Source organism: Sardina pilchardus, chromosome 16 (assembly GCF_963854185.1).
Source record: "Sardina pilchardus chromosome 16, fSarPil1.1, whole genome shotgun sequence".
NCBI lineage: Eukaryota > Metazoa > Chordata > Actinopteri > Clupeiformes > Clupeidae > Sardina > Sardina pilchardus.
Window position 1 is genome coordinate 5,155,891 of NC_085009.1, and position 27,006 is coordinate 5,182,896.

General features: G+C 47.4%; 1 protein-coding gene across 3 annotated transcripts in view; it reads right to left on the reverse strand.

Moving 5' to 3' along the window:
- Nucleotides 1–989: 989 nt before the first annotated feature.
- pcdh7b (protocadherin 7b) overlaps nucleotides 990–27,006 on the reverse strand; it is a 101,639-nt gene continuing 75,622 nt past the window's right edge. For 2 of the 3 annotated variants that reach the window (XM_062515904.1, XM_062515903.1), the window contains exon 3: nucleotides 990–6,247. In XM_062515904.1, the coding sequence (XP_062371888.1) occupies nucleotides 5,727–6,247 (521 nt within the window). In that variant the 3' untranslated portion in view covers nucleotides 990–5,726. Of the gene's footprint in view, nucleotides 6,248–7,800; nucleotides 7,820–27,006 lie in introns of all 3 variants that reach the window. The other variant, XM_062515905.1, reaches the window with a different exon arrangement.

Consider the following 27,006-nt stretch of genomic DNA (forward strand, 5'->3'; position numbering starts at 1 on the left):
TGCATTGGCATTCTAAATATTCACACACTGTTTAATTCATAGGCCCAAAATCTCTGCAACATTTCATTTCCAATGCATTGCCTAAACATTAATTACGCATCACATTTTGTTTAATTTGCCTTAATTTCCCTGTGTCCTTCGGACAGAGAAGTGAACATCTCCAGCTGCATGTCCCCCCCGCTGCCCATGTTCCTCGCTACTTAGGAGAGAATGATGGAAATAAACATGGGGTCTGATTACCATATTAATATCATCTGCTAACCTATTTTCCCCATCGTTGTGAATCTATGAGATTCACATTAACCCAAATAACAGACGGCTACTGTACACATGCATTATTCTTACGGTCTAAAACATACACTCGTGATTATGTGTGATCTCCGTTTCCTTTAATGTGGATAAGGGGGTTGATGGGGGATTTTGGTCTGCTTGCGTATGTGTCACAGCTCATTTAAAACAAATTATCAAACGGACCAATCACAGAACTGTAAACGCTAGTGTGAAATTCAGTTGAGAACATGGCTGTGACTGGGAGATGTTAGCTGCTCTCTCAGGTGGCGGTTAGCATGTCATTAGCGAGTGGTGGCTAACCCCAGCCTGAGGAATGAGCTCCATCTTATAGCACTAATTACCTGCTGCACTCCGCAGCCATACATCACCATGACACATACGTCAAATTACACGCTGGAATGCAGGAGGCACAGATGGGTTTGGGTAAGCCCTGCATATTACAGTGTACACACACACACACACACACACACACACACATACATATTTAATCCTGAATGCCTATGGTGTATGCATGGAGTGTTGGAAGGGAAAAACAGGCATTGTTTAGGTGATGTATATATTCAGCACATAGAGAGCTTATTTAGTGTTTTCTCATTCTCAGTATGGCCTACTTGTGATTAAGTGGTAGGGGAAAGTTTCTGTTCAGAGGCCCAATGTGTAACTCAACAAAGGGGAAAAAAGACCAGACGAAGACCAGATTGTTTTATCATGTTATATTTTAATTTGCAGAGACAAAAAGGACAAGCAATTTATTTACAGGAACCTGTACAAAAAGCAAATTAACTTATGTAAAATAGTCATAAATAGAAGTGGACTTGCGTTCAGTACATTTTGCCATGTTAAGCTAAGTTCCGTGCATAGTGACTTATAATAAACAATGACAAACTGCTCCTCGATTTCTACATCAACATCCAAGTGTTTGCTTTATTTATTTCTTCTTTTTTTGTATTTTATTTTTCATAGAATTGTTTATCATGGGTTTTTAGAAATGACACGTCTGATTTGTGAATGTGGAAGTTGGGGCAGCTGGAGGAGGCTGAGTAAGAGCAGACATCTTTGGGTGTGGGGGGGAGAGGGGCGGACCAGAGCCCAGGTGATTTAGGCCCTCTCCTGACACGCACGCACACGCCTGACCACAAACCAACCACCTGACATACCTGTGACCCTGCTATATATTTTATGAGCGCATTTACAACTGAAATGACAACAGCATCTCTCTTTCTCTCTCTCTCTATTTCTCTCCCTCTCTGTCGCTTGCTTTCTCCCCTCCATCGCTCTCTCTACCCTTTGCAAGTCTATCTATCTCAACTCCAAGTACCAGTTGGGTAGTGCCAACTTGATTGAATCCAACATAGCAACGTTACTGAGCTATGACTAAAAAAATTTTTCTTGTGTATTGTGTAATGTCAATGAGTCTCTGTCTGTGTCTCTCTCTCTCTCTCTCTCTCTCTCTGTGTATCTCCAAAGGTGTTATCTCCCCTCCAACAGAGTCTGCTCCGTCAGCATTTCTCTGCAGCCCCAACAGCCACCATCACCTCCAAATGACCCCCATCGACCCCCCCCCCCGAATGCATTGTTTCTCTCCTGCGAAATGTTAGAGGTCACCACCCTCCACGCGCACAACACTTGTTGCACTGGAGCGACACAAAGACGATATGTTCATCCAATTGCCTGGACTAGATTAAAGGTTTGATTGTGGGACAGTCTTTCACATCATAACGAGTGCCACTAGGTTCATCCAAGACCTTATGGTTGCAGCGATCACACAGACACTTGTGACAGTGGATTGATCCCATGTTAAGACAACTCAAGATAGAGGGCATCAAATTTCAACCTGTCACAAAGATATCATCCAAGTATATCTGATCCAGAACATCTAAAAAAGCATTTCAATATAACTGGTTTCATACCATTCAGAACCAACAATTAAATCATACCCATTGGTATAAAAAGGCACAATTGCATATTTTGCATTCACTCTATATTTGTTTTGATTTTTCTGTTTCTTTTCTCTAAATATACAAAGTGATGCCAAAAACAGAGAACAAAACGGGAGGGAAAGACAACGAACTAAGCAAAGATCACCATGATCATTGTCACAGTCTACCAAAGAATAATAGTAATAATAATTAAAAAACTGAAACAAACGCAACACTGATAGGTACAAAACCAGATGAAGAGAAAACAAAAACAAACAAACAAAAAAACTTTGTCAGGAATCACTTCTCTGGATGGATGATCAAGCCAAAAGTGTGCACTCTTTGAAATGAAAGACAACGTAATAGCGTGAACAACAATGACAACAAAAGTTTGAAAAGTCAACAGCCATTTGAAGTGGAAAAAACAGGGCTGGGAAACAAAATGACAAACATTTGGATATAATAACATAGTCAAAAAAATAGCTCAATACAAAGAAACGAAGTCGATGAACCCCATGTATATATCATCCAGCTTTCTCAGACTGAGATACTAAGTCCTACTACATGGCTAATGTCTGTCCGGGTATAACAAAAGCAAGCAACAAGATGGACCTTCATCTTCACAGAGTATGATTTTTGTACATTTTCTTTTTTTTATGCATTTTTTTTGTATTTATTTCTCTCCTTCTCAGTAAGTGAAGTAAGTTTCCCTTTAAACGTGCAATAAAAAGTACATATCTGTATACAGTTTATAAGCATAGGAGCACTTCTTTTTAACGACGAGTAGTACTTACAGACTACAGACCCGACTGCCCAAAAAGCAGCGCTGATGAACCCAAAACACGTTCTCTAAAGTACAAAAGCAAAAAGGGCTGCTGCTGCCGCATGTCCTGCTTTCTCTCGCTCAGTGTTGCGTGACTTCTACTGTTTTTAAATCTGTTTTATATGTAGCCGATTATTTAACATAACCTACAATAGAAAGGGGGCATTGGAGCTTTGCTTGTGTGTGTACATGTCTGTGTGTGTGTGTGTGTGTGTGTGTGTGTGTGTGTGTGTCTCTGTGTGTGTGTGTCTCTGTGTGTGTGTGTGTGTGTGTGTGTGTGTGTGTGTTGGCATGCATGTGCTTACATATAAATGTGTGTGTGTGTGTGTGTGTGTGTGTGTGTGTGTGTGTGTGTGTGTGTGTGTGTGTGTGTGAGTGTGTGTGTGTCTGACATAATCTATTAGCTTCAGTGACTCAATCACCATCAAGGAACATGGCTGCCAGTACCTCACAGACATTTAAAAAAGCACAGCATTTTTTTGTAAGCAATGCAAAGCCAGAGCGAAATCAAAGTTTATTCCATGGATGTTAGTCGATGTCTCTTGAAAAGGCTCGGGAGATACTGGTCACTCTCCTCCTCAGCATCAATCAGTGAGCTCTCTCCCGGCACGCTGGCGTGAGCCGTGAAGCCCACTGCTCCAGGCATCCTCTACGGAGTGGCCCGGTCACGTGCACAAGCGTACGCCTCCCCTCGCTGAGTCACTGAGCTAGCTCTCTTATTATTAGTGAAATGCATGACCCTATGACCTTCAGAAATGCCAGCACACTTCTTCATAAGTGCATGTTTGTACTGTCAGTGTGAGATAGTCTGTGTGTGTGTGTGTGTGTGTGTGTGTGTGTGTGTGTGTGAAAATGTGTATGTGTGTGCGTACAACTTGAAGTAGCTGATTGGTCTAGTGCACGGATGAGGAGTGTATGTATGTATGTATGTTTCTATGTATGTATGCATGTATGTGTTTTCTTATTGCTCACTACCGTGATGTTGCTAGCCAAGGATTCCCTTGAACATTGTTTGCCTTCACCTGTAGTATGTTAAAGACTAGCCCACATATATGAACATATTCCTGTAGTGTGGTCAGGTGTCTTGGGCAATTGTTCCTGCTAGACGTCTCGCAGGGGGTCATCACTAAAATGTCTGACCAAAACAAAAGTATGTCTGACTGAAATTTTGAAGGAGTAAGTAATTGTCTTGTTTTTCTCCAGATGTGATATTCACAACCACATTGACACATATTCACAGCGTTCAGGCAAAGACTAGCAACCACACGACTTGGTCTTGGTTAAATAATATCCCCTTGAGTTATTGTCGGCTAACTCTCGGAGATTACCAAGGAAAGAGAAAGGGACTGGACCGGGAGGGAGGGAGGGAGAGAGGGAGAGAGAGGTGTGGGGGGAGGAGGGAGTGAGTGTGAAGTCGGGATATCGATTTAAAGCATGTGTCCATTATGTGTACACTATATTTATGTACAGAGTGTAAGCACACACACACAAACACGTGTCTCAGAGTGTGTGCGCGCATGCGCAAGTGGTTGGCGTGAGAAAGAGAGCACACAAGTTCGCGTGTGAGTTCACAGTTTACAGCGCACGTCGTGGGCTAAAATGTTTCAACAGGCATCCACAGGCGTAGTGTTGGATTTTTGCGGCCCAGTTTCTCGTCATAAAAAAAACACAACACAAGAGTAATCCTCAAACTTGGTTGCCATGACAGGTGAAAAAAAGAAGCAATAAAATCAAATAAAAAAACAGACAAATGAGCGTCTTTGAGATCGCTTGTTTCTATGTGAATATCCTTGCTCTCCCATTTGTGTTTTTCCTGTTCCTTCAGGTTTCTGTAAATTTGGACGTTTTTTTTCCCGCAGTCTATTTTTGGTCTACTGTTACAATGCTGACTCAGTTTGATTGGTTCGAGCCTTGTGGATGATGGTTGCATACCATGGTGATAAGGGCATATCCTGGAACAGGCTTTTGCCCATCCGTCCATGAACATCAGTACCTTGAAGTATACGAGAAGTACCTTGGTCAGAGTCTCTCCTCGTACAAGTGTAGAGTTGTAGAAAAAAAGCGATCTAGAAAGATAGCAGGTAGGTCCTTGGTTTTGCGCCAGTAGTCCATGTCTCTAAGGGGCTTGGTTATGCATGCACGTTACGATGATACAGTCGACATTATACAATGAGGTGGGATATTCAGTCAGCTAAAGAATAGTTCGAGAGGCCCGAAATCGCCAGCAGCAAAACACCCGATTGGCTCGCCATCAACCCCGCCCTTTGCCCCTTCTTTTGCCTCCTCGCTAGTCACCCTTGTGTCCTACTCATCAACTTGTCTTGATTTGGAAAAAGTATGAGTTAGTCGTTCGTTATGCGGAGAATTAAAAGAAGCGAAAGAAAGAGTAAAGGTTTTGGTGAAAACGATCCTCGAGAGAATCAACCAAAGGCTATCGTTTACTTCTCTTGTCCTTTGAGCACGGCAGTCGTGTTTCTTTTCTTCCTCTTGTGAGAAGGAGGAAGTCCGTTTTTGGGCTCTAAAACGAGAGTCTCAAGAGGGTGGTTTTGCGTGTGTGTGTGTGTATTTGTGTTAGATTTTAGTGTTGATGGTAGGACGGGTGTTACTGATATAGTTCTTTGCGTTGTTTTATTTTGTGTGTGTATGTTTCTTCTCAGTTTTGATTGGGGCGATTGGCGGCTGGTTTGCGCCGGTCACAGGTAGACCTCTCGGCGGGTGAGCGTGCCGCAGGTGGTGGGCTTGTAGTCGCCCGTCTGGGCCAGGGGGATGTCCTCGGGGGGGCGGCCGGGGTCGTCGGGTGCGCTGGCGGCGTAGCTGGCGGTGGCGAAGGCGTCGTAGGACGAGGACGAGGCGGACATCTTCTTGTGGAGCAGGTTGCGGTTGCGGTCGCCGAGCGTGTGGTAGGCGTGCGCGCCCACCGCCCCGGTGGCCGCCGCCGCCACCGTTCCCACCGCGTCGCCGTTGGCCACCGCCAGCGGCGAGTCCGAGTTGTTGGCCGCCTGCTCACCCGAGGCCCCCCCGCCGCCGCCCCCGCCGCCGGAGGTCATGAAGGTGGAGAGCTTGGGGGGCTGCTGGCTGCTGGCGACCTGCGGCTGCTTGGGCCGGCGCTCGGGCGACGTGCGCACGGGCATCCAGCAAGCGTCCGAGTGGCCGTACTCGTCACATTCGCGCGTGCACTTGCCGGTCATGGCTACGTCAGGCAGGGGCCGAGTGTCTGTGGCAGAGAGAGAGAGAGAGAGAGAGAGAGAGTGAGGGATAGAGAGAGAGAGAGGGAGGAAAAAAGGAGAGAAAAAGACATTAATAAAAGTGCTCAGTTTCCTCCAAAGAAATAGTAATAGAACCAAATCTAATAGAAGTCTCATTCTGCACGTGGTATGTGTTTCATGAGAGTGAAGTAAGAGACTCGGTTATTGAAGCGAGGTTGCTTCCTTGATTAATGAAATGCACCTCTAAGGAGGCCAACAACGCAACAGTTCTGGAAGAGCATTGCAGAGCATCCTAAGTGTTGCTTTGTTACCATGGTTTCAATCTGCAATGAGATCCAAATATTACATTGCACCTGTAATATTTTGCAGCATCTTGAGGGCTTCATGCTCAACACATACCACATGAGCTGAACTTAAAGTGAATAAATTCAAAACAAAATAAACAATACAACTTCAAATGAATAACAGTGATGTGAGTCATTGATAAAAAAGCATGCTTCAAAACTGTGGGGGCAAGAGTGTGTGTGTGTATGTGTGTGTGTATATGGTGTTGGTATTGGAATGATCTAATTGTGCCTTCTTGTAAAGTTCTTGTAGTGTGTGTGCCTGTAAGGTATCCTATGCTTAATTTCCACTGATAACTAACATACAGTAAATTAATATCTTATTATTTATGGGGCATGTCTAATTTGCGCATGCACCAATCCCTTATAAGAATATTATTTTTGTGCCACCTACGGCATATCAAAGAGCTTTACTTCTTTCTGAATCTGGCCTTCCATTCTTCCCACAGCTTAATGCGAGTTAAGAGAGAGAGTTCCATTTTTGAAAAGTTTATATCATGACTGATTACAACAACAGGCACACAAATGATGCTTGCATGTCAGCGTTCACTTTAATACTTCTTTGTTGTTGTTGAAAAGTGTCTTGTTGCTAGGTTTGTTCAATATCAGACATTAACGCCGTCAGTTTTTTTATAAGAGAAATTATTACATGACTTAATATTCTTGTCATAGTATTTTTTTTATTATTTATAAAAACACTTTAGCCCTGACACATAACAGTAGACAGGAAAAAAAAGCATCCCTAAAAACGCCCTGCTGGCTCCAACTAAACGGCTCTATGAAAGCATACTGGCGTCCCACAAAAGACCAACGGAGCGCACAGCGGCACAAACGGGGGAAGGGGGGGGGGGGGGGGGGGGGGGGGGTGCAATGACCATAACCTCTCTGCTACTGTTAGTGCAGTCAATACAAAAACAACAAAAACAAAAAGAAAAGGAAAAAAAGGAGAAAACAAGACCAAATGGAAGCGTAGACAAAAGCAGACAGACCACCCCAGCAATCCCGCCACTATACCCGCCTGACTGGACCCCACCAGGCATCTAGTCTAGGGCAGAGAGGATGTGTGACATGGCACAAGCAAGAGAGAGAGAGCAACAATAAATGGTGGAGAGAGAGAGAGAGAGGGAGAGAAAGAGAGAGAAAGAGAAAGAGGGTGAGTGCTAAAGGAAGCATGCTGCCTTTCCATAAAAGAAGAACCAGTTTTAATCAGGGCTTACTTTTAATGTTCTTTTTCTCCTGCAAAGAAAGAATAGAATAGAAATCACTGTTTTGTTTGATCGACAGTGGAACTGTTCTTTGCTATGTATGGACTATGTAAGAGATCTGTGTGTGTGTGTGTGTGTGTGTGTGTGTGTATGTGTGTATGTGTGTGTGGTTGGGTGGGTGGGTGAGTGTGTGTGCATGTGTGTGAGTTTGTATGTGTATTACATATGATCTAAATGTAAAACCTCAGTAATGACAACTGTACAGATGAACTATGTGTGATGTGTAGAGATGTTTTGACATGATACTGCTTTCCAACATACACATAAGCAAAGACAACTTTCAAAAAAAAATGCTGGTTTTAAAGGACCAAAACAAACAAACCAAAAAAGAAATCAGGACAGACTGAAAGGAAAGACACTTAGTCACACTCTGGAATACATCATGTCAAAATACCCACGCAAGCATTCTTAGGGTAGCTATTAGCTAACGACGAACAAACTCTGACATATCCACGGCATAGACACACAGATGCAGTGATTCAGCAGTAGCAAGCCTCTCATGTTGATAGCAGCGCTGTCATACCTCACTCAAACCCCCAATTCATTATTCATATTCATTTCTAAATCATGCTCTAAAAAAGGACGCAGCCAGTCAAAACTACCAGTAAGATTCACAACAACAAAAAAAATAACCCTCTATCATAGCAAAGCATCCCAAAATCTCCAAGGCAACCCTGACATCACTTCCTGTTTGAGACTGGTTGCCTGGAAACCCATTCTCTCTTTGGCCTCAGTCTTTTTGCAGGAGAATTGGACTTGACAATTGGATGCTGCGTCTCAGTGCTGTCTACCCTGTAGGGTTTTCATCCCCTTCACTTTTCTTCGTTTGCCACAAGTTGTTTTGCATCGACAGAGGCCGAGAGATTCACAGAGGCAGAGGGGAGGTGAGGGAGGGGGGGGGGGGGGGGTCTACTTTGGTGTAGCAAGGCAGTCCGGTGCAAACCGGGCAGAATGATAGATTTTCCTTTTATTTGCCCCTTACACAAGCAACACGCAGCGCAAAACAGAAACAACTGACGGTACCGCCGACGCTAGCCACAGGCCTCGTGCTATCCCGGCCACTGCTACCAGAAGGAGATAGAATGGTGAAATACAACAACGCACATGTCTTATTTTTAGAGTGGGTATGTACAGTATGGAAGCAGTGTAATGTGCCACAAGCAGATGGACGCTACTCCAGAGTACAGTAGAGAACACTGCACAAGCACTGGAGACAGACAGCAGAGCCAACACCGCAGGCATTTTGCAACACATCACGACAGACACATGACTAGGAGCAGAGGAAGTCATCAAGGGTTCCAGTGGCCTTACACAAACATATAATAATAGACATTACGTACATAAACCTGCATCCACCATAGCTGCACAGTGCACACTCATGCTGCTAATGAACTCATGGAAGGCTATTATGACTGATGCTAAACATAAAGAACATGGCGATATTGAGATGACACTCCAGTTGAGTGAAATTAAGAGTGTGTTTTGGGCTTTGTTGCATCAGGGGCGCAGCTGACAAAAAGGGAAGGAGATGTCAACTTTATTCCCCCCTTTCTTCTCTCGTTTTTTTTCCACCTCCTCGTGGATGACAGTCGACAGTTGCAGGGGGTGTGCTATAACAATCAGATATCTGTCAAGTCGGCGCACCTTCGCCAGCCCTCCACAAATACAGTACGCTCAGCCTAAGAGGCGTTTTTGCTCACTCGCTCCCTCTCAGGGTCAACTCGCCGATGAAGCCATCACAGGTGTTGGGCTGAGTATCTAGCGAGGCCTCTGGGGGGGCCTTGGCCTTGCTCTCTCTCTCCATCTCGTTCTCTCTCTCTCCATCTCTCTCTCTCTCTCTGCTCATCTCTCTCTCTCTCTCTCTCGCTCGCTCGCTCGTCTCCTCTCACGCCGACTCGGACTCTGGAGTTTGTCCGATAGCCGTAGCGGCTCAATCATTCCCCCTGACCGGCTTCACGGAGCGATGCTGAGAGGCCTGTCAAGGCTCTCCGCCAGCCCCCATGGGGCCACTCATCCACACACACACACACACACACACACACACACACACACACACCTTTCATCTCTCCACTGCCATTCACAATGCCTGCCCTGACAACTGCTTCTTCCCAGGTACAAAACAACAAAAAGGGAACAGTCCGCTTGTTTGTGTGTCTGTATGTGTGTGTGCATGCCTTTGAGTGCACCTTTGTGTGAAAGTGTGTTCCGTGTGTGTGTCTGTCCATGGATTTTCACACACTCCATTGACTGTTTGCAAGCCTTTGCTGCCTGGGCATCGTTTCATGTGAGCTTCTTCTTGATGGCTAGTTTCTTTTTTTTTTAGTGGTAAAAAAAAAATGCCGTACTTAGACATCATAGAGACTTGAATTAAATAAAAAATCACATGTGTATGTGTGTGATGTGTGTGTCCATGTGTGTGTGTATGCACATATATATATATATATATATACATATATATATATATACATATATATATATATATATATATATATATATATATATATATACAGTATATGCATACACTTACTTACTCATTAACTCTCTCACCAAAGTGGCAAATTGATTTAAGCGGCTGGGTATCAAATGGAGGGAAATGAATTGAACCTGTGCTGGATCTGAAATAGAGACTGTCTGAGTGACCTTTTTTTCCCTCCTCTCTCCCTTTAAACTTTATTTCCTCTCAACCATATCGAAAGCAGCGATCCGCTCCCCCCAGGGATATTCATCGACTCGCGGGCATTTAACCTACTTAAATAACACTGACCTTCCACTCCGCTACCTCAAAGCAAATTCCGCCACTAAACATATTGAGGGATATTAGTGGGGAACTCGCCGTGCCATGCTAACTCTCACTTCTGCCGCGGCAAGAATTACTGAGCTTAGCACACCTGGACCTTGTTGTTTAGGGACAAATGACAACAGTTTTCTTCTTTAGTTTATTTACATCATAACAGCCTTCCACCTTTTTTCCTTTTTTTTATGTCTCACTAGTTACTATATTGTGAGCAGTTGGCTGGTTTTAGCAGACCTCGGAGAAAGGCCAGTGAAAGGGTAGATTTTTCCCTTTCCAATGCCGTCTTCTCTCTCCCTCTTAAGTGTCTTTGAGCATTGTGTCAACTAGGCTCATTCACTCAGATGTGTCAAATAGGCTCGTTCACTCATCCTTGCAGGTCACGCTGTGGAGCGAGTGGAAATGCGCAGTACAGTGTGTTAAGTAAGAGCAGGGTGGGGTGGTGGTGTGTGTGTGTGTGCGTGCGTAGGGGGGTCCTCGGCAGTCAATGAAACTAGCGTAATCAAATCATAAACTAGCTGCTTTTTCCCAGTGCTCTGACCTTTGGGCTGGCAGAGGAAATTGACTTCATACTCAAACGGACAACAACGGCGGAGCTGGAAGCGCTGCCGCACGCTCGCCTGGCGAGGCATGGTAAGAGGAGCCAAGAAAGCCGGTTTGTAGAGTGGCAGTTGGCCTGAGATGAATGCAAAAAGAATCAAATATATAGTAAACAGCTAACTAAAGACAGCTTCTCCTAGCCTCAACTTTTGTTTTTTTTTTGGTCCTTTTCCTGTTCTATTCAAGGGAATCTCACCATGGTGTGACAACACACAAAGGGGAATGTTCCAGAAAGTCCACATTAAGGTATTCTCCATGCCCCCCTCCCCCTGAATCACCCCAGGGCACTGGCCTATCCAATGGTGAGTGGATGGCAGTTGGCTGTTCTGTGTGTTTGTGTGTGTGTATGTGTGGTGTGTGTGTGTGTGTGTGTGTGTGAGAAGAGTGAGAGGAGGGGAGGGGGGGTGGCGTTGGGGCAAGAGGTCCCGGAAAAGCTCGGGGCAGTGCGGAGACGTGCAGACTGTCACTCCACATAGCAGTTCTGCAGCCAGCGGGCCGGCCGCATAATGCCAGCCATTTCCCTTAGCCAGTCCTTTTGAACACGCTCCCAAAAAAAAAGCATCAGCCATCACTATGCGCGCCACACTTTACAACCCTCCTCCTCCTCCTCCTCCTCCTCCTCTTCTCACTTCCGTTTCTTCCCTCGCTCTTTCTCTCCGATGGACGGATGGATGGATAGATGGATGGAGGGATTGTAAAAGAGAGAGGGGTTGAGTGGGGTTGTGTGTGTGTGTGTGTGTGTGTGTGGGGGGGGGGGGGGCTCTCCATGCGCATTACGTAAGCAGCAGAGTCTGTTCTTTGTTCGGAGACGGCTCCCCGCTGCTGTTGGATGCTGGGAGATTCCTCAGCAGGGCTGTATGTGGGCCAGTGGCCTCAGCTGACTGGTCATGGTGGCTTGCCTCCGCACAATGCCCACATCAAATCGACTGACCGAGACACTGACTGAGATTTGTATGCGTGTGTGTGTGTGTGTGTGTGTGTGTCTGTATACAAAGTGCTTTTTTCCCGTAACACGCATGTACAAACACCCACATCTACATACATGGCCTGTCTTTCAGAACACTTTGACTCTAAGCTCCAGACACACACACACACACACACACACACACACACACACAGAGACACTCTCACGCACACTCTCACACTGTGTAAAGGGCAGAGCAGGACAGAGCAGACGTGTGTGTGTGTGTGTGTGTGTGTGTGTGGTGCAGAGTTCTGCTGCAGTGCTGCTGAGGTCTGTGGTCTCTGGTGGGGGCCAGTGAATGGAGATCCCTGCTCTGGTCAGGAGAGTCAGACCCAACAGAGACCCGCTGAGTGAGTGAGCTGCCCTGACCTCACTGCTCACTCTCTCTGTGTGTGTGTGTGTGTGTGTGTGTGTGTGTGTGTGTGTGTGTGTGTGCGCGTCTCAGGCAGACAGAAACTGCTGAGAATACAGAATGTACTGGCAGCAGAGAGGACAAATGTACTTCAACATGGCTGCCAACTGCAGCCTTAATATAGACAAGGTGATGAACACACACACACACACACACACACACACACACACACTGTATTTATCATTAAAATCCACCCTTGCAAATAAACATAATTGAAAGACTTCACTCAGGGTTACTGATAAGCCATCATCCTTGGGAATCTCCCCATGTAAAACAGACAGTGTTCAGAGAAGGTGATGTCTGAGCGGGCTCCAAAGCCTCTTTGTCCTGCTTAATCGAATCTGGGCCGGTGTCACGGTCATCCTCTTAAAAAGTCTAAAAACACACTCTAAAAAATGTCATTATCTTCTCCAGACTAGATGTGGGGGCGGTGGGTAATTGAGGGGGAATTTTCACATGTTTTAAATTCAAGATGCAAATTTGTCCGGCGAATTTGAAAACGGAGAGACAAAATGCAGTCCTCCTCTCACAAGCAAAGGAGAAAACATCATCTTTGTTTTTTTTTTCCTTCCTCCTTGCGCTGCCATATTCCGTTCCAAAACTCTTAATTGGCTACACTGTCTGATCGTTAGAAGAAATTCATTTGGACTTTTTTTTTTTTTTCTTAAAGATAAATTCCTGTGTGCGCAATATCTCAGATGAATGAAGCGCAATGTGTTGACAATGCAGAGCTTGCGTCACAAGGGCTTTTTAAAATGGAGCCGAGAGAAATAACATTTATCTTGCTAACCAGCTTGTCAGAAATGCTTTGGCCCTCAAAATTAGGGGAGAAGTGAGAAGAGAGTTCCAACCAGGCAGAAGTGGACTGGAGACTATGGAGGGGGAAAAAAACGGGTATAGAGTAACAATGCAAGACAAGAAAAATGAAGATAGAATAAAGCAAAAAACAAACTTCATACACAGGCTTTAGGCAATGGAGCCTTAATAAAGTCTGAATAATCTTTTTTCATGAAGTAATGCAAAACCAACAACGTCTCTTTCTACCCCCTCTACCCCCCTCTCCCTTTCTTACGACTGCAATTGAAGTCCCAGCTTGCAGCGGAATGATTCGCCATCAAGGGTACCATCCAGCCCAGCATGTCAACCTGATCCCAATTAGCATTACCTGAGAGCCATCCAGCACGCCGCATGCCATGCGCAGCAAACACCACCAGCTCCCCAGTAAACACTCCACTCATGTCTGAGGGAACAGACTGCACAGCAGACACTCGATAACAACCTACTGGAGCGACCAAAAGCTGCTAAAAACCAATGTCTACACGACTCCTACCTGCTAACGCTAGCTGGGGATGATAATGGCGTTAGCGTGTAATTCTGAGCCTGCTAGATGTGTGTTAGCTTTCTGTCACTGTGTTAGCATTTTGATTCGGAGAGAAGGAGGGCATGTGAAGGGGGAGGAGGAGGGTGAGGAGGGTGGTGGGGGTGTGGGCAGGATGGGGGTGAGGGTGTGGGGTTGACTGGTTCAATTCCAAGATGCCCGTCGTGCTGCTTGACCTGGTTTGCTTGAGCACTCTGGCCAGCTGCATATGTTCCTGCGCGGCTGTTAGCACTGAGGCCGCTACGGCTACTACTGCCACCGCCACTGCTGCTGCTGCTGCTGCTGCTGCTTCAGTGAACCATGACAGCAGAGCGACGCTGCACAACAGCGCGGACACGCACCCGACTCCCTGTTGTTTATGCTCCCCTGCGCCTGAGATGGGCAGCTGGCGGAGTGCTCTGGGAGTGTGTGTGAGTGTGTGTGTGTGTGTGTGTCTGTGTGTGTCATGTCGGAATATGTTTGCTGAAGGTACGGGGGGGTTGGGGGCATATGATAGGTGGAGCTGAGTGCATATAGAGGTGGGGTTGGAACACCCCCCCCCCCCGCCTCCCCATCACATAATTGTACACCTAAACACTACTACACCATCCCTCTCTCTCTCTTTTCGCAAGGCGTTTTGTCAGAACATGTCAGCAAAAGATTGACCAGATGGCTCCATCTCTCTCTCCCTCACTCTCTCACTCACTCTCTCTCTCTCTCTCTCTCTCTCTCCGTCTCCTTCAACCGTGATTCTGCAGATGAGAGGTGAGGTGAGGAACAGATTGCTTGCAGAAGCATCCGTGAGAAAAATAAATACATGCAGAAATAAATAAATAAATACATGAATACATGAAGGAATAGCTAATAAATAGCTAATGAAAAGTAAGTAAATGAAAAGTTCTTATGGAATAAATGAAAGACTCCTCCAGTCCTCAGCTATGAAGTTTTGTAGAGCTGGTGTCAGTCTAAGTCTATTTGAGAAGAGTGCAGTATATGCCACATCTTTCTCTCCCTCTCTCTCACTCTTTAGGACTGGGCTTGACACAGTGTGAAATAATTAGTCTACAGTAAGAGTACTCCATCGCTGATTAATTGAGCGGAGATTAACTACCATAATTTCATTCCAGTGACGATCTCACCGCCAATTACCTAATGTGACTCTCTCGGTTCTTTTGCACACTCCTGCTCTCATCAGTAGTCATCAGGAGGCTCCATAAATACCGAATTTACACTCACTTCTCCAGTACCTACACACACACACACACATAATATACCCACCAGCATTCACCCACATACACAAATGCATGTACACACACACACTCACACACACACACACACACAGTGGAGTAAAGGGAATCAGAGGCACCATGCTGAGCTGTCTGAACTCACAATCTGATAGCTGCCATCAAATGGAGAGGAGCAGAAATGAAGGATGTTAGGATGTTAGGATGTAGGGATGTCGACGCCTCCTCCCGCTAGTCTCAGCCTGGGGGGAGAGGAGGAGGGGCGGAGGGGAGGAGGGAGAGGGGGAGGAGGAGGGGAGGGAGTGTGGGGGTGGAGGCAGGGGGTCTGTGGATTACAGCTGCGCCCCAGAGGCACTGTATCGAACAGTACCAGAACACAACTAGTTAATTATTTTCCACGGTGTGTGTGTGTGTGTGTGTGGGGGGGGGGTTATAAAACTGCTCTATCTTTACGGATAGCGTGTTTAAGGGTTTAAACACCTCGGGGTCATCTGCCTGTGGTTACTTCAATGCTAACTTGTCCAGCACTGTCTGAAAATGTGCTTGCCAAGATAGATGGTTTTTTTTTTAAAGAAAATATAGTTTGCTGCATGAACCCTGTCCTCTCCACTCTTGACTGACAATCTAATCCACTGTTGCTGGCTTTTTCCCTTTTTCATATCTCGCTCTCTCTCTCTCTTTCTTCATCCAAGTCTTAAGCTGGGCGCCTTCGTTTGAGCATTGAAAGAGATGTGGATTATGGTGTGAGAACTGCCAATGCAATCGCCACAGAGTACATGAGATAACTGTGTGTCAAAACCATGACAAAAATCATGCACAGCTCTCCCACCATTCGGGATAAAGAGAGAACAATCAAACACAGCACAGCATAGGCATAGATGCATTGAGGAAGGTGGACAGACAGACACACACAGGCAAACAATAGATAGACGAGTGTGTAGAAAATGGTAGGGCTTTAGCTAGGTTTGTGAACCGACAGAAGAGTACGAGGTAAGAGTCATAGAGAGATGGGTTAAATTGTGAATGTGTGTGTGTGTGTGTGTGTGTGTGTGTGTATTTTTTTCTGCCGGGTTGTTATTCCTCTAAATTCTCCGCCGGTCTTTATGGCGAGCCTCATTGCTCCAGCGCCGCCTGCCTTATCGCCGGCTTCCAGACACACCCGCACAATGGCCTATTTTACACCATTAAATGCTTGTTTGTCAAAATACAATTTCAATTAAATCCGGCCCCTGAAAACCTGCTGGTTTTTCCGAGGCTCTGCTCCACTTACTATGGGGAAGGGAAGAAGAGCGAGGCAGAAGAAGGCAACGGAAAAGCGACAGAATGGAGGCAGACAGAGGAGAAGAAAAGAGAGAGGGGTCTACACAGCGATATCGGCACGTCAAATGTATACGAGCGACGACTAGGAGGGCTTTGAAGTAGTCGACGTGTGGGGAGAATTGCAGAACCTCAGCCCGAGCTGAAATTTCATTCCTGCCTTTATTTTCAAGCAGATGGCTGCGTTTGCGACGCGCACAAGAAAGAAAGAGTGAGAGAGAGAGAGAAAGAGAGAGAGAGAGATGATATGGAGAAAGAAAAGAAGGCGCTCAAATGACTGCCTGTGTCCTTTCAACTGCTCATTCCTTCTCCAAGTACCGACTCTCACGTGTGGTCATTAGCCAGCAAGCAATCCTCAGAGGCCAACATTCACCCATCCACCCACACACCCGCACACACACTTACACTTTTACACACACACACACACACACTTACACACAAGGACAAAAATAAGACACAACATATGTGCCAATCATCAGGCCAGTGGTAAAAAAACCTCCCATCCGTGTGGTAGAGCTGCTGTGTTGGAGGCCATGCAATCACAGCTGGAGTACAAATGGCCTTCCTCCTCCTCGCGTCACGCTGCCAATCAGCCCCCCCACTAAACAGCGCATCCACCACACGCGCTGATTCCTTTTTAAGGGGCTTCCCGCGGCACCGTGGAGGGGCCGTAGTGAGGACGCGCGTCACGTCAATCAGCCCCATTTTGTGGTGGTGTGTGCGGTGTGTGTGTGTGTGTGTGGCCGCGGGAAGGCTTGAATCGTCGAATAGTTGAATAGCCTCTCGACTGGACGGGCTGGGCCTGCCTGTGCTTGAGTGAGTGACCGCGGCTTAATTCCTCAGCGTGCCATGCGACTGGTGCGAGGCTAATGAAGTTGACCTCGCAGAGGACATGTTTTTTTTGGGGAATGGGTGTGAGAGTGGATTTGGGGGCGGCGGTGGTGGAGGGGCTTTGGGCATTGGGAGGGTCAGTGGAATGGAGTGTGTGTGTGTGTGGGAGTTGTATCGAAAGGTCAGTGGAGTGTGTGTGTGGGGGGGGGGGAGTTGTATCTGAGGGTCGGTGGAGTGTGTGTGTGTATGTGTGTGGGAGTTGTATCGGAGGCGACGGACCGGTTCTGATTCAGGCTCGTGTCCTTTATCGCTGAAAAAAACTGATACAAGGCTTAGGTGTGAATTATGCAGGTCCATCGTTCACCTGGATTAAGTAGCGAAGCGACGGGGGCAAAAAAAGCTGCTCTGTCTTTGTCTTCCCCTCTCTCTCTCTCTCTCTCTCTCCCTCCCTCTCTCTCTCTCTCTCGTCTATCGCTCTCCCGCCCCTTTCGTCTCGCTATCTCTCCGGCCCGACCACGGGCATAATCAAAGTCAGGTGAACTTTTGTAAGCGCCGTACTGACTGCCGGGTGACAGCAAATACCAGCGCCCTGCAATAAGACCTCCGAAAGCTGCTTTGCATAGATTTGGTCTGGCCGCTCCCACACAAAAGCGAACCATTACCCCAACCACCAAAAAAAAAAAGCCTTGAGCCGACGTCATTTTGTAATTAGTAGAGGACAAAAAAAAAAAAAGTTGAGGGCATCCTCGGAGACCCTAATCATCACCACACACGGCTATTTGATTCGGGTTAAAAAAAGCACCTCAGACAAAGGAGGCCCTTATGCACGAATCAAAAGTTCTACCATCTGAAGTTTTCTTTTCTTTTCTCTTTTTTTTGGAGGGGGGGGGGGGAGTAGGGGAGGGGAGGGGAAGGGAGAGGTATGATGCTCTATCAAGGTAGGCCTCAAGGACACATTTTAATTAAATGGAACAAATAAGAGATGCTATTTACCAGCATAGGTATTTTTATAAGTGATACCGGTGGAGTATAACTCAATACACACGCATTACGCACCCTGATGAAAGAATTCAATCAATTTGGTGTGGAATGTCCCATGATCCTTTGGGGTAAATTGTGTCTCACCTAGGGACATTCTCCTCGCAGTGGTCATTTCGTATAAGTGTCCTTTTAACCAACTCAAAAGCAGACGTGTAACTGATCTGCAAAATAGGTCACACTTTAATTTGAAAAATAGGTCATATAAATATATTACAGGCCTGTCTTAATTAATGCCAACGCTGATTACACAATTTGGGTGTAGTGGTCACAGTCGTGGCAGCACCAGGCTATTCTGAGCAGGGCTTTTCCATGGTGCTGTCCCAGAAGCACATGCTCAGCTATACGATCAGGCCTAACGTCAGCCCTGTACTCTGGTATCGTTTGATAGGCCTGTACCCATCTCCAGTATCAGTCACCCTGAACTCTGGCATCGTGTGATAGGCCTGTACCCATCTCCTGTATCAATCTTTTGGGTAGTGCAATAGGAGCAGTCACAATACACTCAGCGGAGTTAAACTGGTTGTGAATCTCTGTGTGTGTGTGTGAGTGTGTGTGTGTGTGTGTGTCCTTTAATGTGTGCGTGTGTCTGTATGCGGAGCGGGTGCCATTTGTTTGTGCAGGCTAACAACACTTTTTACCCCTCTGAAAGGTTTTGCATGTAAAATGAAATTAAAAGTCAGACCCATTCTGTGTAACAGGGAAACCCTTCTACACTACATTACTTCAAGATGGGGGAAAAATCACACAGACAGTGTGCACTCTTTCACTCTCTGCCCCTCCCTCCCTCTCTCTCTCTCTCTCTCTCCCCCTCTCTGCCCCTCCCTCTCTCTCTCTCTCTGTCTCCCTCTTTCTCTGGCCCATTAAAACCATAAGCAGGAGTGCAGCATAGCGGTAGAGTCGCTGCCTACTTTAAACATTTATCAGGGTGCATTTTTGGTTGTCCATCGAACAAACAGGCAGAGAGTGAGCGTGAGGGCGAGAAAGGGAGTCAGAAAATCCCAGCCTCAGGGCCCTGAGTTCAGTCAGTCAGACAGTCAGAGAGAGTGTGTGTGAAACTGTGTGTGTGTGTTTGTGTGAAAGAAAGGGGTGGGTTGGTGGTGAGGGTGGTGGTGGTGGGGGTTGAGTGAGTGAGTGAGTAAAAGAGAGAAAGAGAGAACGAGAGATATGGGACGGAGGGAAACGCTATTTAAAGCAGCAGGGCTCGATTTGTCACCCTGAATGAGCGCTGGCCAACGAGAACATCCTTTATTCAACACGCCTGCTCCTCCCCTCCCCTCCCCTCCCCTCCCCAGCCCTCTCTCCTCTTATTTCACACCAGGGGTCTCTCACACCGGCTGCCTACGCACCCCCCCACCCACCCCGGGGTGTGAGGCATCGGCATTGGCACTCCCAATGAACCCCACCCCACCACACCTTCCCCTCTCCCCCTCCCTTTTCGTCTCCACCCGAACATAATTATTCAATTAGAGAAAGGGCTCCCCCCTCCCTCCTCCGCCCGACAACAAAGCGAGAGAGCGGGCGAGTGCAAAGGGCGTGCGGAGGGCACCGGCGCTGGCGCGGCACCACTGTGGTGGGCATCCGGGCCGGTGTGGGTTGCCGGCGCTCCGAGTCTGACGCTCCTAAACAGGTACACTGCTTCCTTCATTAACTTCCTCATTAGTGGACTTGATTAGAATAGATTGGACTCCGGATTACTGATGTAGACCTCGCCAGTGCTTTTAATTACATCAGTAGCACCAAACTCAAACTATGTAACCTCCGCCCCAGCCCACAAACAGGGAGAGGGGAGCGTGTTCGGGGGGGTGGGGGGGTTACTGTTGCTGAGGTGCTGTGTGGGGTGTGTGGGGTTGCTGTACGGCTTTCCAATGAGGCTTCAAAACATGGTCTGTTATTGAATGTGCCTGACAGTTTAACGCACCTGTTTTCCACCATCTTCTCTCTCTCTCACCCTCTATCTGTCTCTCTCTCTCTCTCCGTCTGTCTCTCTTTGTATCTCTCTCTCTCTCTCTCTCTCTCTGTCTCTTTCTCCCTCTCCCTCTCTCAGATTGATTTTCCTCTCGCTCTTCTCCCTGCACTGTGGTGCATCCTCGATGCCTGCGTTGATGGCTTGTGGGAAATATTTATTCACATTGATCCGATCCGCTGATGAGTCTTTCATCAGCGCCGCGGCTCAAACACACTCGCTTTTTTCACTCGCTCGCTCTCTCCCTCTCTCTTCTTCCCCTTCCAGTGTCCCACGGACGTGTCTAAATATCAATCAGCTCCAGCAGGAAGGCAGGCGGAGGGGAAGAAAAGACAGGGTGTGAGGGAGGTAGGGAGGATGAGAGGAAGGGAGGATGAGGAGAGGAGGAGGAGCGGTACAGTGCCGTGTGCGGGGGAGGAGGAAAAGAAAGACTGATTTAACCGCAGACGCAGACGAGAGAGAGAAAAAAAAGAAAACAATCACCTTTAACAAAAGCGAGCTATACGTTGGGAGAATGTAATCACAGCGTTAATGAGGACGGCGCTGGAGGCATGTAAAGATGTGGGCAGCGCGCCGCTGACGCTACGCTAAATCCCCGGCAACATCAGACAGGTGGGAGATTCTGATAGGGAGGCGAGAAGTAGACAGTTGCAGGCAGGAAATGAAATGTGGAGGGAGCGCTATGTATCAGATAAACAAAAGCAAACAGATAAATAAATAAGCAACAGAGCCAAGCAAGAAGGCAAAACAGGCAGACCTTGGCAGACAAAACACCGCCCTGTTTTGCTCATCCGCCCTGTGTGAAGATCAGTGCACGTGTGTGTGTGTTTGGCGGGGGTGTGTGTGTGTGATGGGGGGGGGGGGTTGTGAGCTGGCGGTTAGGGGGGCTTTGTTCAGCCTCAGGTCTTGCCCTAGTGTGTCATGAAAGATTCAGCACCTACAGGAGATTTTTCGTCATGAAACTTTCATGACATTAGAGTCCCCCACTACCCCCCCGGACCTCCAACCGACCCTCCCTCCCCCACATCCTCCTCCCCCCCACCCAGCTGCCTCCTCCCTATTCTCCCGCCCCACTAAATGGTGATGAAGAGGTGGAGTGGGGGGGGTGTGAGGCTGGGAGAGGGAAGAGACACCACGGCCTAATCTGAGGCCGCAGACGCCCGGCTCCTCCAGGGAGAGCCGCTAGACCAACACTGGGCGCCGCGGAGCCGGCCTGAACTGGACGATGACTCATGCTGTGTTGACGCGAGGGAGCAGCACAGGCTAACAACAGCAACAACAATAACAACACACACACACAAAAAACCGCAGACAAAACCGATACTCAAAGGAGAGCCTTCAGAAACGAAAAAAAAAATGCCGACAAAATAAACAAAAACAATGCCCACGACACACAAGAGCAAACACTCGCAAAAAAAAGTCGGTGTTCGGATTTTTGGGATGTTTACAGTACGGCGTGCTCTTTCGGTCAAGTCAAGTCAAGTCAAGTCAAGTTTATTTATATAGCGCATTTCATACACAGAGGTCATTCAATGTGCTTTACATAAACAAAAACCAAACAGTAATAGCAGATAAAAGCATAGATGAGCAAAGAGGAATAATAATAATAATAATAATAGTAATAATGATAATATAAAAAAAGGTCAGGTCAGGTCCTAATCTCCTTGGCAACGCCCGCGAAAGCACACAGCATTGCCAAAAAAGTCAACAGAGTCATTTTTCCCTACCACGGACAAACACTGACAAGTCTAACTACAAAACTACTCGACAGAACTATAACTCAGAAGTTCACGCTCGCGCACAAAACTGTGCTACGCAAGGTCGTATGTAAATCGGGCGTCCCACACGCCCCGCCCCGAGCACCAGACGCCTGTCACATCAGCCTAATAAATAACAGCAATCGCCCCGATCACGTCTGATGAATGCGCATGAGCACACAGCTACAGAGGCACCCTGCCCATGGCCACCCGTCTAGGAGAGGAGAGAAAGGGGGGGGGGGGGGGACTGGCTTTTGTTGTAGTTTGGGGGAAGACCATGATGCTAAGATCATGTACCCTCATTAGGGGGGCTACTGTTATAGCAACAGTGCCACAAATATGGACACTGCCACCGTTGGTGTGCAGGACTACTTGCGGCAGTGTGGGGAAACGTCACACAATAGCAGGAATTTATTATAAAATATGTTTTATTTCTTATGTATATTATGTCAGATGTGAGGAATTTTGTTGTACAGAACTATGTCTGCATGTAATTCCTTGAGGTATGGATGCACCGTGCTATTCCGAGCAGAAAGGGAAACGGTATACAAGTTCATCATCTTTGAGATGACTAGAACACACAGGGAGGCCTATGAATTATGGCAAAACAGAGCCGGGTACTTTAATACAGCACGATCATGAAAATCTTATAGGGTGTATATTTCCCCAAGATTTTCTTTGCATGATGAGGGAGGGAGAACAAGGGCAGAACTGCAGGAGAGAAGGAAGTGAGTGACAGAAAACAAGGAGAGAGAGAGAGAGAGAGAGAGGGAGAGAGAGAGATGAACAATAAAGTGCTTGGGAATTTAATAAGACTCTACACTGCTCAATAATATCAGTGCTCAACAGGATCCGCAGGGACGTAGGGAATGTGTGGATAAAAAGATGGCGTGCTCTCCCCTGACAAGCTCAGGGAAGCGCTCGCAGCACCGTCAGAAAAAAAAGAGGAGAAGAAGAAGCCATGAGCCGGGCTAGCGTGCTTGCTAGCTAACGCCCCCAAGGGCTACACTTACAAAAATAATATTAAAAATAATTCACATCACATGGCACGTCCTTGTAGATTCCTGCGCCACAAAGCCTCGGCTTTCTTCTTCCCCTTCCTTTCCGGGATGCCAACGCTCCGACGGTGTAGCGTTCCCCGGACATGCATTATTCAGCCGGCGCCGTTTCAAAAATGACACGGCAAAGTTATCCCGCAACACAATGGAAAACACTGACTTTGCGTGGCGCGCGCCTGTGTGCGTGTGTGCGTGTGTGTGTGTGTGTGTGTGCGTGTGTAGGGCTCGGACAGGCTGACTGCCTCCGGGCCCCAGGAAGCTCCGCTGGCATTTGCATGCGTCTCAGGCCGGCCTGTCCCGATCGCTCCTGGCGACTGCCATGTTTGAATTCGGTGAAGGCTCGTGTCGGCCGTCCCGGGAGGGATAAAAAAGAAGAAAAAAAAAAAACCTCTCGACAGACTCACTCATGCGAGACCAAACACAACCCTCATCACCGTGAAGGGAACAGGGCCCGGTGGATACGCCCAGATCGAGGAAAAATCAACCGGCGAGAAAGGAGAGAGGGATGGATGGGGGGGGGGGGGGGGGGATAAAGTGATGTTTCATTTATCTTTCACCGCTCTCTGTCCATCCGGCTATCGCTGAGTGACATCTCTGATCAGAGATTTTAATGGGATGCTGAGGCTCTGTGAAGCTATGTAAACAAGAGATTTACCGAGCCTTTGTCCTTGATACACTCAAAACGATCCCGTCAGTCTCCAGGAAAGCGACTCAAAACCTGCTCTGAATAGTCATTTGGAGAAAGAAATGGGCCCACAGTAAACAGGAATGGTAGGAAAAGGAAAAGAGGAGAAAAAGGCACTTGGGAAATAAGCACTTAATTTCTTTAACGGCATCAGCACATATTGTGCCTCAGTGCTGAGGAACTTGAGGTGTGTGTGTGTGTGTGTGTGTGTGTGTGTGTGTGTGTGTGTGTGTGTTTGTTTGCCTGTTTTGTGCATCTCTCAGTCTTAGAGAAAGAGAGAGTTCTCCCAAATCACCAGGGGACCTTGGCTAATCCAACAAGCGGCACGCTTGATGAACGACTGCACACTCTATCTGATGAACCACCCCAGCATCTCTCTCCGTGAGACGGAGACGCGCCGGTCACTGGACAGCACCCTCACGACGAGACGACACGGAAAAAAAGATGGCCGACTGCTTCACCAGGCAACTCACACTTGCCTACTGTATATAGAAACATTAAAATAATGTATCATCTGCTGTTATGTTAGCATAAGAGGAAGCGAGAGAGCATGCAACTATGTGCTGGTATGTGAAACTGCCATGTTTGTGTTGTGCTGGCGCTGATCAAATATTAATGGAAACCCGGTTGCTAACGATAGCTCATTAGAACAATTTTTCGCATATGGGTAATGGAGGAAACGTGGAGGGGAAACATGGAGAGAGCTCCTTTGAGCAGAGAATGCTGACACACTGAAATCTGCTGCGTTATCGAAATATGATAAAAAAAAAAAAAAACAATGCCCCAGAAAGTAAGGCAGAGAAATGAAGAAGAAGGAGATGAAGACAATGATGATGAAGAAGAAGAAGTGCGGTTGTGTCTTCCTCAGTGTTACACAGACACTCGGCGGCTCCTCAACCTTTTTGTCTGCCGCGCTGTTTTATTTAATGTTCACATTACGTAAAGCACTCCAGCCCGGAGCCTTTAATCACTACTGGCTATCAAGAGGTCGTTGAAGATCCCCTTTCTCAAAGGAGAGGGAAATAACCCTGCTAAGCCGCGGCGCTGGTGTGTCAGCTCGCCGCCAAGATGGACAGCTGTAATTGCCTCCACATTCCCGTCGAGAGGGTTGCCTTTTACTCACACCACTCAGACAATTTTTTTCCCCCACCGCTGTGAGCCTTTGGCGCTTGAAGACTTTCAAATGTTGAAATTAACCACAGTTGGCGAGGGTGACTGGCGAGCTAACGGCTTCGCCTCTGAGCTAGCCGCTAGCCGCTAGCCTTTCTGCTGGCAGGAGCGCGAGGCCTGCAGTCTTAACCTCCCCACACGTCACATCCTTTCCACCAGAGCACTGCTCAGCACAGCGTGGCGTAGCCATCACGGCAGAGAGCACTCACCTACAGTCGCAGGCGCTGTTAGCATTAATATTGAAGAGGAGAGCAGATTCGGGCTCTGCATTAGCGTAGAGATTTATTGACGTGTTTGCGCCACGGATGTGGCAGTTGCTCTCAGGTACTTATCGAGGGAAGGTCCTCCTCTCTTCCTCTCTTCCCCTCTTCCCCTCCTCTACTGTTCTCTCCTTTTCTGTCCCCTCTCAACCCCCTCGCTCCTTTAGACACTGCTGTTCTAAGATACCACTGCCGGAACGCTAGAGCTCATACTGAACTTAGTGTTCTGTGAGAAAATCAAAGAGAAAATCAAATCAAAAGTCCTCCCGTCCAGAAATGAAATAAAATGGCTCACATTTGTTGTTTTTTTTCCCCTCTCTGCTCTGTTCAGAGGGCCCTAGCCGGTCAGCCTGTGTTGTAGGATGATTGATCAGGGTGTGTCGGTGGCCGTCACTTTGTCCCTGTCCCGTCTGAGGTTAATGGGCAGAGTTGCCCCCATAAATATGCCACATTAGAGCCCTCCGTGACCACTGGCCTCTCGTTCTCCCTCACACAAACACACACAACAAGGATGAATCCCCGCCATCCCCTCGCCAGGGCCACCAATGCTGCGCACACACACACGCACACACACACACACACACAGAGACACACACACGCTGCTGTGCATGCTGTGCATAAGGATCGTTTGTCAATCCAGGCCCTCGCCCTGTGAAAGGCCTGACAGACAGAGAGACCGAGGCGGAGGATTCTGTGCCACCCTCTAATCCCATTCTCCACCCATCCAAGATGGAGCATTCATTTAGGCCCCGCGTGGGGGACAAGTGCGGGACCCAGAACGAGGTTCCATTCAACTCGCTTCGGCCTCATCGTTTCTCGTTTTTTTTTTTTTTTTTTTTTTTTTTTTCCGTGACCACGCTTTTTCTCCGAGCACGTTCCCCCACGCAAAGCGGCTTTAGCATGGCTCTCTGATCCTTATGTGGTCCGGGCTGAATATTTCCGGAAGCTTCTGTGTGGTCATTCAGTGGAACGCCCAGCAGTGGGTCGTGCACTGGTTTATCCAATACCACCCGCTGCTCTATGGCTACTTTAGCAAACACATCAACCGCACACAAACACACACACACACACCCTTTCTTCCCAACACCCCACTAGTTCATTCGCTTAGTGGGGGCCCGGGGGCTTTTTCTTTCATGGGGGGGAGGAGGGGATAAATTGATCTATGGGATGGCAAATTGGCTTTCAATCGCCACTCAATGCGCTTTAATTGTATTAGGGGGACGAGGAAGAGATTAGTCTCCAAAATCTGGTCAGAATAATAATGATCTGAAGCTGGCGCTACCGTATTAAATTCCTGTGAATCCAGCACAAGCCAGGGGGAAAAGCTAGCCTCTGCTGTACACAGATAATAGCAGGTTGGGCGCTCTCTGTGTCATTTTTTTTCCACATGGAGGGAGAGAGAGAGAGACAGAGAGAGAGAGAGAGAGAGAGAGAGAGAATGAGAAAGAGAGAGAGAGAGAGAGATAAAGAGGAGGCACAGAGGGAAAGAGAGAGAGAGGGAAAGAGACCGGGAGGGGGGAAAAAAATTGCTGATTACTGATCACTGAAGTTATTTATTTCGCGGCGCATGCATATGAAAATGGTTCCTCCCGACTTGGTTGGTTCGCCCCTCCATCAGCTCAAAGCAAAGGCTGCGGCGGAGGGAAGCTGTCTGCTAGTGCTGAGCCCGCTCAAACGAGTTCAGGGAGAGAGTCGGGAGATGGAAATA